The sequence below is a fragment of the Anabrus simplex genome, chromosome 2, assembly GCF_040414725.1.
Source record: "Anabrus simplex isolate iqAnaSimp1 chromosome 2, ASM4041472v1, whole genome shotgun sequence".
Lineage (NCBI taxonomy): Eukaryota > Metazoa > Arthropoda > Insecta > Orthoptera > Tettigoniidae > Anabrus > Anabrus simplex.
In genome coordinates, this window is record NC_090266.1 from 55775501 (window position 1) to 55793228 (window position 17728).

At 38.6% G+C, this 17728-nt stretch overlaps 1 protein-coding gene across 4 annotated transcripts in view; it reads left to right on the forward strand.

The window, feature by feature from the left end:
- LOC136863873 (probable splicing factor, arginine/serine-rich 6) overlaps positions 1–17728 on the forward strand; it is a 295188-nt gene that overhangs the window by 30704 nt on the left and 246756 nt on the right. For all 4 annotated transcript variants that reach the window (XM_067140233.2, XM_067140235.2, XM_067140234.2 and 1 more), the window contains exon 2: positions 3304–3329. In XM_067140233.2, the coding sequence (XP_066996334.1) occupies positions 3304–3329 (26 nt within the window). The remainder of the gene's footprint in view (positions 1–3303; positions 3330–17728) is intronic.

Consider the following 17728-nt stretch of genomic DNA (forward strand, 5'->3'; position numbering starts at 1 on the left):
TTTTTTTCAAGCCAGTTGCAAATAGCCTCATCCCTGCTGTGCTTGGATGCCACCATGATTGTTTACAACTGGTGGCAAACTGGGGTGCCTTTTAATTTCCATATTTCAGCTCAGAGTTACTAGCTTCAGGTATCATCTGACATCTATCGGGTAGGCTGCAAAACAAATTGAACAAAATCTCTCTGGCCAGCTAACCGCGATAATGAACTTATAAATTTTCCATGCACCACGACGAAAGTGTCCACCTTACGATTGCAGGGCGGAAGGTTAATGTGCTACAAAATGAAGACAAATCTGTTTTTGTCATCAATCGGAAACTATTTGTGCAGCCTGTCAATTTTAAATGTTATGGATGTCCAAAAGTCCAATCCAAACAAATACAATTTTTATATCATTTCAACAAACGAATTTTCTATAATGTCAAATTACAAAATAAAATTTCATACAGCCAAATAAATGAAAGTTCCCATCCGTTCATTCAAAATGCTGACTTTTCACCGCCACAATATTTTATCACAATGGCTGCCATACCTAACATAATCCTCTGACATTTTGTTTCTTTTTCTCTTCTCCAGGGTTTACCCTGTCTGGAGGTTATAACTAGAGCTCTGCGCGGATATACAAAATAATACCCGCCTCCGCACTTCCTAAACCCGCATCCGCGGAATGGTTACCTGTGGATATTGTAAATATTTAAATGCGGTATATTACACTCAAGGTATTCAAACGGATAGATGTCTTAACCCCTTAACTGGGGAATGGTTTCATAACATCAACCTGCCAGTGGGTAATTATTCAGCGCAACGCGCACTTTTGCAAAGGGTACAGTAGTGTGCGACAGATGTAAATACGAAAACAAACCCCATGGCACTACAGTCCTTGAAGGGTCTTGGTCTATTCATTCATTCATTTATTTAGCTTCCATAGACTGTACAATTACATAATTTGAAATATGCCAACAGTATAGGAGTTGTCAAGTGATTTCCTAATACTAACAATAATATATGCACAACAATGAACATTTTGAAAAAGAACAGAAACACCACATACCTCAATGTTAGGACAGCACATCTTAATTTTTTTTAAATAATATTAATAACCAATATTTACAAGACAAAATAAAAATATATTGGTGTGGTGTTAATAATGTGAACATAGTCAATGTGACTATAGCCGCACGCTACTGTACCCTTTGCAAAAGTGCGCGTTGCGCTGAATAATTACCCACTGGCAGGTTGATGTTGACTCCCCAGCTCCTCTTGTCAATGTTCATAGAGGCTGTTCCACTCAGTGAGGTAACTCCTCTTGATTGCACGTCATCGTCTGTGCATGCCTTGCTTTGGGTCAGACAGTACATTCAATTATTGGGGCGGTAACCTTTCTTCTACAACAAAAATGTGCGAGATGTGGAAGATCATAATTTACTATTCCTGCCCTCTTTGTTACAAAGGGTTCTTCAGCAAGATTGATATTAACGTTAGGATGCAGGAAATTAAAAATTATTCATATTTCAGTTATTCGTCGTCGTGGGATAAATTTGTGCTGTGTAAGGTTAGTGGTATTCTTTTCTACAACTTTGAAGTAGCCTTCATCCAGAGGACCTGTATTAATGAAAATATTTCATAATTTTATATTTACATTTTCTGTACTATTTCATCCGGTGTGAATGAATTTCTAGCAAAGAGTATAGTGCCTTCTCCCTGATTTTAAATACCAATTTTCACTAAGTTCTGTACAGCAGTTTTCTTATGATGCACATACTTAATTGCATACACGACAGAAATTAGAAAATTTCCTTCTTTTTCTGGACATGGCGGACACAAAAGTACAAACTTCTAAATTTCCATCTTACTGACATTCAATTTATATGGACATACAACTGACTGTTGTTCACAATAGCTGTAGCCTGTTCAACATGTAGTGCTATCTTTCCGTGCCTTTTAACTGCCTTGTGCAGTGTATTATTGTATGAAGATATTTGGTGTGATGTAACTGAGGATTTCTGCAATTCTGTAATCGACTGAGGATTTCTGCAATTTATCTTTCATTGCTTTCAAGTTCCAAAGTTTCAGATGCTGTTCTTGTTGCTGGGAAAACTAAATAGTTTCTTTCCATTTTGCATTAATAAACTGCAGCCATTTCATTTTTCTGGCCTCCCATTAGTTTGTGTCTTCAGACTTTGCAGTTATTTTCTTAAAAGAATAGGAGATTATTCAGTGGTAAGATTTCCTAACCTTGATTGCAAAAATTATTTTGATATGCTTTGGAATGAAGTTGAATATTTTTTCAATTGTTGCCTCATACCTATTAATCGGAAGCCACTGGTGTACTACTTGGTGCCGACTACACTAGGTAAATGCCTGGTGGTTTGAGCGCACCCACTGTACGGATTGTGGTTGTGGATGCATCTGCAAGTGGACTAAAGGGGAGAGTGTTTAATATCTTTTTGCTTTTTGGTAGGCAGTCAATGGATATTGTTAACATGGCAAAAAGTGTACTACTGAATAATAAAATGTCTGTGACAATTTTGCTTGTGCAGTTTTGATGTACGCCATTGACCGCAATGGTTTGCCTTTTAAAATATCATTTCTCAGTATTAGTATTATCCGCACACTTTATCTTGGTGCATTTACACCCTAGCGCTGAATCGGTCGACCTTGACGATCTTCGAGATTCGTATTGGCAACCTTAGAAACACAAACTATGAATCGCATAAGCATCGTTGTGCGACATCTGGCGTACACTTTACGTACTAGTACTGTTGTTGTTTACACAACAAAGCCAAAGTATAGAATTCATGCTAGGAACAAGATTCGCATCGAGAAATGTTTTATAATGTTATATAATGTGTATGTGACATAGTTGTTGGCTTAAGATGATAACGGTTTAGAAATTTCATATCGATCATATTCTCAATTCAATTTGGATTTCATTTTCATTCAGTTGGCAGCACTATCGATACCTAGACAGCTCCCTCCTTACTCCTCACCCCCGTACACAAATGTACCAAGATAAAGTGTGCGGATAATAGTACTACAGACTTTGCTTAAGTACTCTTTTTTTCTCATTCCTTCAAACTATTTTTGAAGGAAGTACTTAATTTGCTGATATTTCAAATTTGGTACTTTGTGGATTTTATTGTATGCTTTTATAATTTTAGTCTACTGGATGGTCATGTTTGCCAGGGATTTGATTTAGGAAACAAACTTATGCACTATTTTTGTAAATCATCAATCGCTAGAATAGTAATATTGATGTCTGAATTACTTAATGATGTAATGCCTTTTTTTCTTTTCCTTTCAGATCTTAGGACTTCAAGCACACCACCTGTAAGTTAATGTTCTTTTTATAATATTTAGTACTTAATGCCGAGTTTTTTTGTAGTAGTATGATTCATGGATTTATTACTTTTGTGGTTATGCAAAACTACTCTAAGACCAGCAATTTACCTTTGTTGCACATTAGATTTGAAATTTAGGGTAAATTCATCTGTTGTACCTGCATTGAGGTTTCTATTGGAGCAATGGGACAATATTTTTGCTCAAGGGCCGATGACGTAGGTGTTACTCCCCTTTAAACAACAAGCATCATTTTTGCTCCAGTTTCTTCTTTGACCTTCAGGAGGTAACAGTGTTTGAAGTCTGAAACTTACCTGTATGTTTTGGTGCCAAAAAATTTTGCAAGGGGGAAGTGCAGTGACAGTTATTCACTAATTCAGCTGGCCAATTCTGAATAACATGGTGTATTCATCCAGTGATGCTGTGTCAGGCAGGTTGTATTCTTGATGTATTGGTGCAATTTAAATCATTATTCGGACCGTTATGTGCGGTATTGGTGGTGCTGAACATTCAGGGCCGGTTTCATCAATGTGGGTTAAACCTTAACCCCGAGTTACACAGTTTTAACTCTGAGTTTGACTGTTCATTCCGTTTCATCAAGGAGGGTTATTTTTAACTCTAGGTTAAGACCGGAGTTAAGTTAACCCTGCCTTTCACCTGGGTTAAACTGTTTATTCGAGGTTAAAAGCAATATGGCCACAGTAAATCATGCATTTGATGCAAAGTTGCTTTATTTAGATTTGTTAAACGGTGTTCCTAACAGAAATAGGCGTATAATAAGAAGGAAAGACTTTGAAAATCTATCTGAGGAATAATTTCTGAAGAGATAGACTGCAAAAACTGTAGTCAGAAAATTCGTCGATGAAGTTCGCGAGAGGTTAGAATACACAGCTGATGGAAACAAACTTGGGCTTGCGAACTAAAAGAAACTACATTGACCGTAATAGTAGCAACAGCACTATTACACAATATTGCTGTGGAGACCCGAGACTAACTTCCCCCACAGGACTTGACTCTGCGTCAGTATCTCACAGGAAGGAGAAGGAACAGGAATGATGGAATTGAGAATGACATTCTTCACATTGATAACGACAGCACTGCAGTGGCATATAGGAATGCAACTGCACACCACCACTTCAATAGTACAACACTTATGAACATTATACTGTGTATTACGTAGTGGTTATACAGAAATGCACTTTGAAATTAAACTGTATATTTACTTCCGTGTGTATTATTGCTGTGAAGGTGTGCCAACTTTCAAAACAACTCTTGGCACAGAGAAGCTAAAATTTTTATAGAACTGTTTTAGTTGTTTCATAGATCGCACTGTAACGTGGGTAATATTAGTATATTAAGTTCCCCTGTTATTCTTTTCCATGTATCCCCCTTTTCTTTTAATTGTATACCGTCAATCTTCTTGCATTCTATAATACTTCGGTACTCGGTAGCTAATTCAATAAGTAATGATTTTTCTAAAGCAGAAAAATTCGTGCCACTATTTTTCTTCTGCACTTCTTCCATTTTTCGTTCAAGATCACAAAAGAATAATATCTACCATGGACCTGAAGGAAGAAAACGAAATACAGCGCAATAAATAAACAAAAGAACCACGCAAGAAGTGTGTTCATGATCTCTGATTTTTAGTCACTGCCTCCTTGATTATTAGGACAGCTGTTTCCTGCGAGGGTTAACACGGTGTTAGTTAACCCTCTGCCGAAATAGCTTGGTGAAACGCGTGACTTGTAAGAATGAGTTAAAATATTAACCCCAAGTTAACAAACCCAGGGTTAGAGAATATTTAACCCACATTGATGAAACCAGGCCTCAGTGCACTACTACTAGTATCCGAATGTATTGAGAATTGGTACTCAGTCATTTTAAATAGCACTTTCTGGCCCCATTAAGAAAGTGCGGGCATCACTCCTCATTCTGCCTAGTATGCCTTATTTCAGCACAAACATCGGTTCTTGCAGTTGTCAAAAACCAAAATCTGGTGGTGCTATGTGAGGGTCTGTCCAGGCTTTAGGCGGATGACCTAACAGACAGTGTAAGTTGTACTGCTATTTCTTTAAACTTGATACCATGCTATGCTTCCTTGGAGGAAGAATTTGTTGAAGACTAACATTTTCCTCTGATAAATGAAATTGTTTCCCTTCACCCAAGTTCTGCCTGATGGTGAGGAATATAGTTACTTTATCTTTCCACCCTCGCAACTGTCGGTTTCTGTCCTGATCCCATTGCCTTACACTTCACCACATCCGTTGTAAACTGGATCTCTGTTGGGCTCTTGCCTTTCCTTTGCAATTGTTGTTTACAGCTGACATGGCTTTTTTCTTCATTTAATATGTCCAGGTAATTTTTCTATTCAATATCTAATCTGTTCACTTTTATTTTGCTCTGTATTTCTTCATTTCTCCTTGCAACTAACTGTAACCTATTGCTCAGAAATATCATTTCTGCTGCTTGTATTTGATTTTCATTCTCTCACTGTCAGTGAAAAAGAAATTCCAAATTTTCATCCTCCACTTATTGAACCTGCCTGTTCTTGTGCTATTATAGGTTTTCGCAACTGGCACTTACTAGGCAGGCCTTGTCATTATAGTCTGATGGTCAGTGAAATTTTTCCATTTATGTGCATCTCCTGCGCAGTTCACAATTCCGAGAATTGTTGCAGGATTGAGCCCACTACCTGTTTTGAGTACAAGATCGTGTTTCTGTTTCTGCTACTGTCAGTGTCACTTGGTCTTACCAGCCAGCAGCAATATGGGATATCCTGTTGCGTTGTATCGCGTAATCACAGAATTCTCAATGGAGTGATCCAGTTTGAATTATATGCATTTTGTAATCATCAGGGCCAGGATATTGATGACCAAAAAATGTTCAAAAAAAAGGTTCTATAAAGGGATGCTGAGAAACAATTACATAAATTTTAAATGAAATTTTACAATCAATTTACTAGTTGAGTTGGTATAGTCTATGTTATAGACCAGGGCCTCTCAGAGTGAATGCACCGGTGCATTGCGCGGCGCAAAGTGCAAAAGACGACTTGGCTAGGTTGACCAGAGTGCAGCTCTAACTCCTTGATTTTGAGCAATAGCGCTGTCTTGCTCGCTCCGCCTGTCTCCCACTTTCTGACTTACTCTGGAGCTCTCCACCAAGTGAGCAGAGTTGAGCCGAACTTAGCCGAGGCACCCCGAGGCAAAGCACTGGTCGGAACAGAGCAGAGTCGGACGGATGCACTGTGCACACAACCTCTGTGCCTGGGTTTGCATGCGTGATATTTTGGGCGTTTGACAGGCCCTGTTATAGACATTATAGTAAGCTTTTGGGCTTTTACCATGTGAAGTAAACAAGGTGAAATTCTTCAAGTTTCGCAGAGCACTTTGCTTCGTGTCTTCAGAAGGAAATCTCGACTGTTAACAAGGAAGACTTCTCCAATTGGAGGTGTCTCTCCTGGAATGTAGTCATTTCCAAGAAGTGGTGAACGAAGTTCCTTTAGTTCGCATATTGGTGAAGCGTTGTGAAGATTCTCAAGTCTCCATGTTCATCCTCACTTAGCTGCGAGAATATTGAATACCACATGTGTAAATACTTCATAAGTGTCTAACATAAGAAAATGACTCAAAAATTATTAAATAGTCTAATAAATTCTGTAAAATGACTCAACAATAATGTATAATTTTAGAAAATGACCAGAAAGTACAGAATTGCAGAAAATGACAAAAATCGACCTAATTAGCATTTCTACAATGTGGGATCAATGATCAGGATTTCAGCAATGTCAGTCGTAAACCAATTGAAGGGTGACATGTCATCAAAATCCTAGCCCTGATAATCATAATGTGTTAGCATCTAGCATAGGCACCATGTCAGTGTTGCCAGATTCTCCAAAGCTTCTGAAGAACTTTAAGTTTTTAAAAATTCCTGAAAATGGAAGTTTGAAGTGCTTCAGCTTGTCAGCACCCTTAAATACCTACCGACTAGGCTGAAATAGTAGAAAAAGGTCGGTCATATCATTCCTAAGCATATTTAATAGCAAATATAAGATCCACAGCCTGCTAGGTGAGACGTTCGTACATGATGAATGAAATGAGTGAAGAGGAAAAATTGAGTTGACAAGTGTAATACAGTGCTTTCTCTTGAGCCTTAAAATACTGCTTAATTTTCAGTACAATGATCTAAATTGTAACGTTACTAGAAAAATATTCTGGAATTTGAGTAATCGTCTGAAAATTTGATTCCCATCTCTAGAAATATAATTTATTGGACCTGGCAACACTGCACCTAGTGTTCACGGTCGAGTCAAATACTGACCAGGAGCTGTTTCAAACAGCTCTATAGTGAGATATTTCCTTCATTCCTGTGCAACAGTAATGAAAGTATTGTATTTCAGCGCATAATAGTCACACTTGTATGCCAAAATTTTCAAAAAATAGTAGGGTGCGACCATTATGTGAAGAATATTTTAATACCAGTATATATATTACTGAGAAGATAAAATAGAAGTAAATTGTATTTTATACAAGTTTAAGGTGCACATTATACTCGCATATATAAAACAAAATATTTAAAATAGTCCAAATCAAAATTCATAATTTATTCGCAACAGTTCTGCAAACATTTCTCTAATCTGAAAAACTTATTTGTATATTACACTAGAAAAAATTATTGCATTGGTGTGAAATACGGACTTTCCGGTAAACAATTCACTTGAAATCTTGTAGCAATTGCTGGTTTCGGTATTTAATCTGTCATCCACGCAGCTGCTTATACCAGATTTTTCGTCACACTGCGTAATATTCCGCTTCGTATAGTGTTCAAAATCCCAGTCCTTTTGAAGCTCTTGGAGACTAGTTGTGGTGGTAAAAGGACCCAACTTTTGATTGCCCACGAGTATAATAAATCGAAGAAAGGGCACCTAATATTCCCAGCGGGTGTTAATTGGTGACTGCCACTTATCATTCACTCATAGAATCTATGTAGCGGTAAATGGTTCTTAAATACATATTATGTCCTGTGGCTGCAAAGTAGATGTTAGGCCAGCGGGAAATTCTACCTGTTCTCTTCCTTTCATTGAGAAGTTGCTTCACTTAGTTCACAAGATGACCTTGTAAACTATCCAAAGCAAGCGAAGCCAGCTGTTTCAGTAATGCACCTGGCCTTCTATCCCACATAGTTTTAACCCAGTTTAGCATCAGCTCTACGTCTAACCCTTTGGTTCCACTTGTATGTGAATTCCATTGGGAAACTGTATTTGCTTAGGCATTGCTTTCCTCTTGAAAATTATGTAGGGTGGCAAATTTCTTCTGGGCGTGCAGTTGTGAGCTTGCATTCGAGAGATAATGGGTTCAAACCCCACTGTTGGCAGCCCTAAAGATTTACCATGGCTTCCCGTTTTCACAATAGTCAAATGCTGCCGTTGTACCTTAAGGCCATGGCCTCTTCCTTCCCATGCCTAGCCCTTCCCTATCCCATCGTCGCCATAAGACCTATCTGTGTTGGTACGGTGCAAAGCAACTTTGCAAGAGACTATTCTTATTTTTCCCCGTAGATCCTAATTTTGCATTGCTTGTTAGGTATTAAATTGGTGGAAAATTAAGTTTTATTATTCTCCTTTGCAAAGCAGCTTGTAAAAAAAACTTCAGTCTGTTGTAATGGCAAGCATTCCCCTGCATCATAATTTCTCACTACTGTTGATTTTCATAAAATATACACTGTGGTCTTTTAAGGGCAGTAGTGCAATCAGCAGGCAACCTTTGACATAGTGTTCTCCTTCGCACCGACAGATTGTGATGGCATGAACTTCATAACCCACCAACGTCTCGTCTTAAACTGAGTTATATAAATGATGTGTTCGCTGTTCAGACACTTACCTGTTTCCGGACATCTAAATGCATGTCTATAATAGATTGTTTTTTAGCTCTTAATTTCTCCCAGTCATGCACCAAGTTTCCGCTCACTGAAACTTTTCTTTCCACAGATCTGTTACTCTGCTGTTTGACGAAGACCTGTATCTTATGACTGCAGAAAAGTTTTTGTATTTATCCAAAACTGCAAATATATGCTTCACACGTTAATGTGTTCTTGCATAAATTACTGTCCATAACTGTGCGGTATTATTGTATTCAGAAACAAAATATTTCTACAAACACTCCAAGAACAAAATAAAACTTCAATTCTCACTCGCATGTCTACAGTAATCACGTCGCACACACATCAGTACATTCCAGAGTAGTCGATATATCCGTTAGAGTACCTAATAAACACACAACAAGAAAACCTCCATATCCCTGCTATATGGAGTGGCCCACTTGAGGTGACGTACAAGGGTTGCAAGCAGGGGTGTGCATACTCGTAAATTTCCCAGTAGTCCCTACTTGAACATTTGGTTATGTATAACGGACCATAAGAACATGACAATGTTGCAGAAAAAAAACTCATTCCTTCTTGTGTTCACTATTGATAAAGGCAAATACAGTGGACACCGTTTATTGTAATCGCGGATAATATCAACCGTATTACTGTATATAATCACTTTTATGAGTCTTATACAGACAAATGCTGAAGCATTAAAAAATCTTCTGTTTAATGTGATCATGAATTGGGTTTGTTATCACATTTGTTTTCAACAATTTCGTTCTCAAGTATGAGAGTAGAATGCGTACAATGAAAAGCTCTCACCTTTAAAAATCCGTTTTTTTCACTGCGCCTGTTTTCAAGACCACTTTCATGTCTCACCTTTTCTAGCAGGTGTAGGGTAGAAAACCGGTCAGCGCAGGTGGTAACCCTCCAGCATACACTTCCTCTTTTGTTGCTTTCCTTACGGTAGCTTAGCCGAGGACCACTCACTCGGGTCTTACTAAAGCTTTCACACTGTGGAGTTCTTAGCGTTCTCATGCAGTGATGGCTAGTGTGAAAAGCAAATGTAAAGACTTAACCATTAAAGAGAGACTTTCAATTATAGAACGTCATGACAAATTGCCTACAATGAGTCATCGCAATGCTGCTACGGAGATGCGAATTTTGCAAGCTATTGAAAGAACGAGACAATATTCTTAAGGCAGCAAAAGAAAACAAAAACTTCAACTATAAGCGAAATCATGGTGGTAAAGACGGTCAAGTTGAATCAGCTCTAAAACGATGGTTCTCAAATGTTCGTGAGAAAGGTACTCGTGTTGATGGTCCTCTGATGCGGAAAAAATTATTTCGTGGCAACGGAAGGATGGTTTCACCGTTGGAAGAAACAAGAGAATATAGTGTAGAACGCATGGTGAGCAGGACGGCGCTGATTGTCGCTGCTGAGAGGTTCATAGAAGAGGAGTGGCCTAATATTGCTTCTGAATTCCATTTAGTATTAAAAACTTCATTTTTTGTCCGTATTGACTCAAGATTTTACTAAGCATTGTAAAATCTGAATTCCATCCCGACTGTGTGTATAATGCTGATGAGACTGCACTGTATTATCGTGCCTTGCCTGCACACATTTGTTCAAAAATGAAAGTGCTAAAGGCTGTAAAACCTCCGAGGAACGAGTAACAGTTACATGTTGTATGAGTATGTCTGGTGAAATGAAAAGATTGTTAGTGATTGGGAAAAGTAAGAACTGACGTTGCTTTAAAGGCATCAGTAAGTTTCCAGTGGACTTATGCTCCAACTGTAATGGATGGAGGACTGCCCTGATTTTTAAAGAATGGCTACTGAAGTGGGATAATAGGCTGGACCATAAAATAGTTTTGCTGGTTGACAACTGTGCAGCACACATTGTGAATTGCGAGCTCATGAACATCAATGTGGTCTTCTTACTGGCAAATATGGATTAATTAATTCAACCCTGCGATAAGGAATCATTCGCACCATGAAAGCATATTATTGCCATGAAATGAGCACAAGAATCTTAGAAAACAGAAGACTCGTGTAAAGCTTGTGCCAATGCCCTTGGCAAAAACAACCAGAGTTCTCGTTGCCCTGCATCTTTTAGCCATGTCATGGGATAATGTCTCAGCACATACAATAAGGAGCTGTTTCCTTCATGGGGGATCTTTAAGACAGTTACCAGAATTAGAGGAGAATGTTGAAATTTGTGGGTGGACAGTGATCAGGGCATCATTACTGATGTGAAACAGACAGAAGATACAATATGTCAGGCAGTTACTTCCACAGAATTAGATATGAGAGGTGAAGAACACGGGGCAGAAGATGGCTATGCTGCCGCGACTTCCCGAACACCAATGTCTGCTGAAATGCAGGTGCTAGATATCTTGCAATGAGGTTTTCAGCGTATTTCAATGGACTTCCAAAAATTATGAATATGAAAGATTCAGGACTTTTGGGAGACAACCAGAACCAAACAACAATTAGACTATTTTACATAGCTGAAAACAGTTAACTGTATTGCTGTGCTGTGTTCTGGTATCAGTTTCATTGTACTGTATGTAGATTATGAATAAATACAGTAGGTTACGCATCAATTTTTATTTTACGGCTACTCTTATCAATCGGTTATTATGAAATTATCCGCATCCCAGAATGATCATAATAAGTGGCATCCCCTGTATTAACTCTCGCTCATGAATTAGATTCTCTGTGCCTTGTGGTACCAGTGCATCCCTGGTCGCAAGGCTTTGAAAGCTGTACTAGAAAACAAGTGTGTACACTTCCGGTATTTCCTGGGACGTTGCCAGTAGGGGATAACTTACAGCCTTACATATTTCAAATGCATACTCATGTCGCTGGTGAATAACTGATAATTTGTCACTGAATCAATTGTACACTGTCTCGTGACCACGCCAGACCACCGATGTACCATGTGTCTTATGTATACCGGTATTACTGTGTGTATACTTTGGTCGACATTTTGCAAACGTGAATGTGTTGCAAATTTGCCCATAAGCCATAAACTTATTTAAATTGTGTGTTCATATGCAACTGACATTGTAATCCCATTTGCCTTTTAAACAAATCTATGAAAAAAAAATTGTTGGTGCGACGATAGTGCGTTGAAACGTTTAAATCCAATTTTTATATTGAAAATAAAAGGATGCGATGATTACGCGGTGGCGACGATTATGTGATGAAATATGGTTCCAATGTGGTACAGTATTACCATATTCACTCTTCCTGGCTTAAAATTCTATGTGGGCTGAATAGTTCCCAATGGGTGTGGAAAGACCTGCATAGTCGGTGCAATCTGTCGTGGGTGCATTACAACACGAGTACACCCTTGACCAAACTTCCAATGAAATACCGGTCAATTATAAAGAATCACTTAAGCAGTGTGGTCTCCCTTGTCGCGCAGACTGCTTTCCTTCATTTTCCAAACATCTCTGGCATTTACTTTTTGAATTATCGGTCACTCTTCACGATTCACTAGGTGTAATCATTTCTTTACAGGTGATTATCGTAAGTTTCTCTTGAATTTTTTTGTTCGCTTTATCGTTTAATAAACCACAGAGATAATGTTTACAGGGTTAGATGAGGGAGTGTGGGGGCTAAATGATGTTACTGGAAATTCTGTCATCAAACACTTCACTTACTTGCATGAAAACATCGGCTGTACGAGTTGTAAGAGTCCAACTGGAAAAATGCTGAACTGTGTTCCTTCTCGGTTAATTCCGAGAAGGAAGCTTTCAAAATTATTTGCACATCTATCACTTACTTGTATCTTCATAAAAATTATCTAGCTGTGTAACTCGGACTGATAATACAGTCGTGGTTCCCATGAAGCTGGGGATTCCTCTGTATTCTGTCCACTTGTTATATACAATCAAAACTCTCTTCTGCGGTCAGTTGTCGGTTCCATGGCGAATGTCTTATTATGAGAGGTGTCCGCTATAACAGGGTTGTAAAAATTAATTGAACATTGAAATGTCAAAGAACATCCACCTTAAATAGAAGCATACATCTTTATTTTTATTATTCTAAGTCATTTCTAACTATAAATATTTTCTCGGGAGATATTACGAGCGATTTTACAGCCTATACATTCATTACAGGTTTGGGAAGCAATCATTCAGCTGTGAGTTAAATCTAGCACATTTTTCCTTACTGCGATATTCTCGAAAAGGGAATAACGTCCCAGCATGACGCACATTCTTAATTCTATTCATTGAAAGTCTCTTCGTGCTACAGTTTTTCTTGTCTCGAAATCTAAACTCACTTGGCACTCCTATTCATGTTTCCTGGGCGATTGAAAAGCTACAGTATTTCTCTCTCAGCAGTCAGCACATGAAAGACTCTTCCTTGTCAAGTGTAACTGAACTAGCTGACCTCGACCTGATCAGCGACAATCTGTGCTACAAATATAATTAAGCCTGCTGGGTTGTAAAATCCCTTTACTTGCGACTAAACAGTCACTCGCACATTCCTGGCAACAGGAATTCTCAGAATGTACACTAAATAGAAGACAGGACAATGCTAACGAAAGGTGTTGAAAGAGCCCTGTTCAGAACAATTAACTTCACGGCACTACGGCATTTCTATGTACGGTCCTTACCCTTTTTCTTCAACAGTACAAACATTCCAAAAGGAATTCCCGTGTGTTTGCAGAATGCTATTAAGAATGATGGAGCCCGGTATAAGAAAAGTGTCCTAGAACGACTGCGCGAGTTGGCCGTGCGGTTAGGAGCGCGCAGCTGAGAGCTTGCATCCGGGTTCGAATCCTACTGTCGGCAGCCCTGAAGATGGTTGTCCGTGGTTTCCCATTTTCACACCAGGCAAATGCTGGGGCTGTACCTTAAGGCCCACGGCTGCTTCCTTCCCATTCCTGGGCCTTTCCCATCCCATCGTCACTATAAGACATATCTGTGTTGGTTCGACGTAAAGCAAATAGCAAATAGATGTCCTGGAACATGTAAAGTGTCTGCTTAAGTGAAGCGGATGAAACTTATGCGGATGTCCGATGTACGGAATTCCAGGTGTCCGCTTAAATGAGGCTTATTTAACGTGTGTCTTATGTAAAATAAAAATGGATTCTTTGGAAAAATATTCACAAAGGGAGGTGTCTGCTCAGTAAAGGTGTTCGTTAGAGGAGTTGGACTGTACCTTCTGCTCATGTCATCTGTTTCCCAAGTTGGCAGTTTCTAGCTTTTCTAATTTGCTTGTTTTGTTTTGTCTTTGTCACATTTTCTACTTAAACATTATATTTTACCCCATGATTGCTTGCCATTCCTGATGTTTCATAAGTTATGAGCTTCATTATGGTCCATATCGACAACTGATCACTATCAAAGTGTAGAGAAGGGTCCACCTATTCAATACCGTAAGTTTGTATATTGTCTTATAAAACTGGGAGTAGTTTTGACCCCATACATATTGGGTCATCTTCAGCCACACTACAGTTGGAAGACATATGTACACATATAACCAATAGTAAATTAAACACTTTGGTAAGCCACCCTTTGATAGTATTCCTGATGTTTGAGCATATATTGTCATTTTCAACCAGTATAGGTAATCCTAAAATCGTTGGTTCCCTCTTCAATGTTCCCAATCCCCATTTTTTTTAAATTTTAGTTTTACTAATGTCTTTACACTGTTTTCCTGTACGAGCGAATGGTACAGAGATGCCAACGTATGTTATTGAAATTCTCAATATTGATTTAGGTCTAAAAAGAAAAAAAGGACAGCTAAGAAAGGTTATCTGAGAAAGAAGGCAAATGGTTGTGGAAAAGGTAGATGCTGCATATAGGAAAATCAAGGAAACCTTTGGTGAAAGGAAAGCGTGTGTGCATATTAGGAGCTCAAATGGAAGGCCACTTCTGGTGAAAGAAAAGGCGGAGAGATGGCAGGAACATTTCCAACAACTGAAGGACTTGGAGTAAAGGGGTATCCTTCAAAAGAGTACTTTTGAGATATTTAGCATGATATTAGATTGCCTGTAACTTTATTTAAAGAATACTAATCAGAAAATGTTTTATGGATTGTATAAACTTCCTTCAAATTTGGGGCAGAACACGATTATTATGAAAAACTTTCACTTGGTAAATGACGTATAGATGATATTGTAGACAAAACACACATTTTCAAATAAAATAGAGAAAAAATAATTCTAAATAACTTAATTTACATTAAAGACACTAAACGTCATGCTCATTTTTTCTATATAGTTTCTGTTGTCTGATTTTAAATTTTGATAAAAGCCATGAACAGGAGGTACAAACTTCAACATCGACATTTAAAATGACATTCAAAGCTGTCTTCTTGATGCTTCAGCCTTAATGTCCTCAAGGTACTCTCTCTCCCAAGGAACACTTTGATCTAACTCTAAGAGATAGGCATTTTCAACATTTTGATTTCCTAATTTATAAAAATCATTTAAAAGTTCCTTCGCCTGTTTTCTGTAATATCTTTTACCCCCAGCATTCTGTTTTGAAGCACTGGATGCTGGTATACGCTTTAGCAGGCATGACTTTACCTCTGCATGTGTTGTATTCTTGTCCACTGTTACGTGCTTTCCTGCTATTATCTTTCCATTCTGGATTTCTCTTACTCTTTTTGCCTTTTCTATATTTTCTTCATTTATAACCAAACTTGTTTTCTATGTCAGCCATGTTGATTATAAACTAATGGTATAAGACTGCTCTCCCATTGGTCGGTTAAGTAATCATTCAGCAAATTGGAATCCAGGTACCAGAGAGACGCGGGATATCCCCTTATTCCACTCAGAGGTTTGAGTGCTTTGTAAAACCTCTTATCTTATCCTTTTTGGTATTGACATGGGGCTATTCTACACTCGTGATAGTTCAATAAACTGATGCCAGATGGACCCAACTCACAAAATATGCACCAGTTCATATACCCCCTTATTCCACCAACACCTTCTATTGTATTAAGGGAAAGATAGATATGAGGTTCTGAAGGCTCTTGCTGATGAAATGGGATACCCACGTTTGAGGTCTGAATTAACCCTAGAACTGGCAACTGTCGAGTATTCGACACTTTGGTCCCTGCTATAGTGGCACTGTCGAATATTCGACATGTTTGAAATTTTCTCATTTCTTCAACAGATATCATCATGACAGTCTACTTCTTGTTGTTCTTTATGTCCACAACAGTCGTGAGTTCAGTTTGGGTGCAGTTTCATGGAAATATACATAGCAGTAGCAGAAAGTGCGGTTTTCCGACGATCTATGGGCGATATTTCTGTAGTGTTAGTAAACAAACATCATGGGCTCTGCTTTGCTACGGTCTCATTCTGTTTTGTAGTTTCTGTTCAGTACGACTTATTTACATCTGTATATATAGGTGGGCACATGATAGCTGCGCACAATGTTGGGCACACTGCAATGGCGGTCGAAGCGTTGCCGCCGCCACATCATCCAATTGCACGACGCGCGAGTTTTTAAAAACAATCCAATTGCACGACGCGTGAGTTTTTTAAAAACACGCTAGAAATGCTTTTAATGTCATTACGATGATACACAATGCAAATATAAATGAAATCGCCCGACAAAATCGAACTTTCAACACACCGATTAAGTTTACAATGAAATACTTCATCACACAAAATAATACAAGATAAATATACTGTGAAGTTCTTATCGCGATGTTAGAACATACGGGAGAAATCGGCCGATAAGAATCTCACTTCAAATACACCAATAAATGTTAGAATAATATACACTGGTTCTAACACAAAAGGTTTCAAGTAAAATACAGTATATACAATTTACGAAAATTCAGAACTCTTATTTTCATACCTAATTCACACAGGTAGGGGCTTGATACTCTCAAGATCACTGCCGTCGCCTCCGTTGTCTAGGCAGGTCATCAACTGACAGTCACTGATGATGATGCCATGTATTGCCATTCCCGAGTTAATGAATGTTGCGACATGGCTAACTTTCTTCCTCCACAAAGTCGCATCCATTCGATCAATACCCTCCCGGAGCAGTCTTTCCACTTCAGTAATTGTGAAGGACTTGTTATTAGTGCGTACGTAATGATTTACTTCCACATATCATACCAACTCAGAGGTTCAAGTGACAGTGGTACAGCGGCAACGTAATAACCTCATGCCCTTGTTTCTTCGCTACCTCGTCGGCTAATTTAGTTATACAAATACGTGCTGGGGTATTTCTTTACTGCAGCCATTCCACTAACAGTTCTTTACGGGCACTCGAAGTAGGTGTCTTGTACATTATTACAGAGTGGTAAGGTGCATTGTCCATAACAATGACAGAAGGGACTTTGAGCTGTAATAATCGTACACGTCTTCGTTTTATATCAGCATGGAAAGAATTAATTCCTGTTACAGGAGTTGGCTTCATTCGTTTCTTTCCCGGAGTGCTGTGAAACAAGTCCCTGCTGTCAGCCCCATTTCTGCTACTGCTATGTTCCCCAGTCCCTTTTTCCTTCTGTTCTTGGAGGTGAACACCTATCTGAATAAC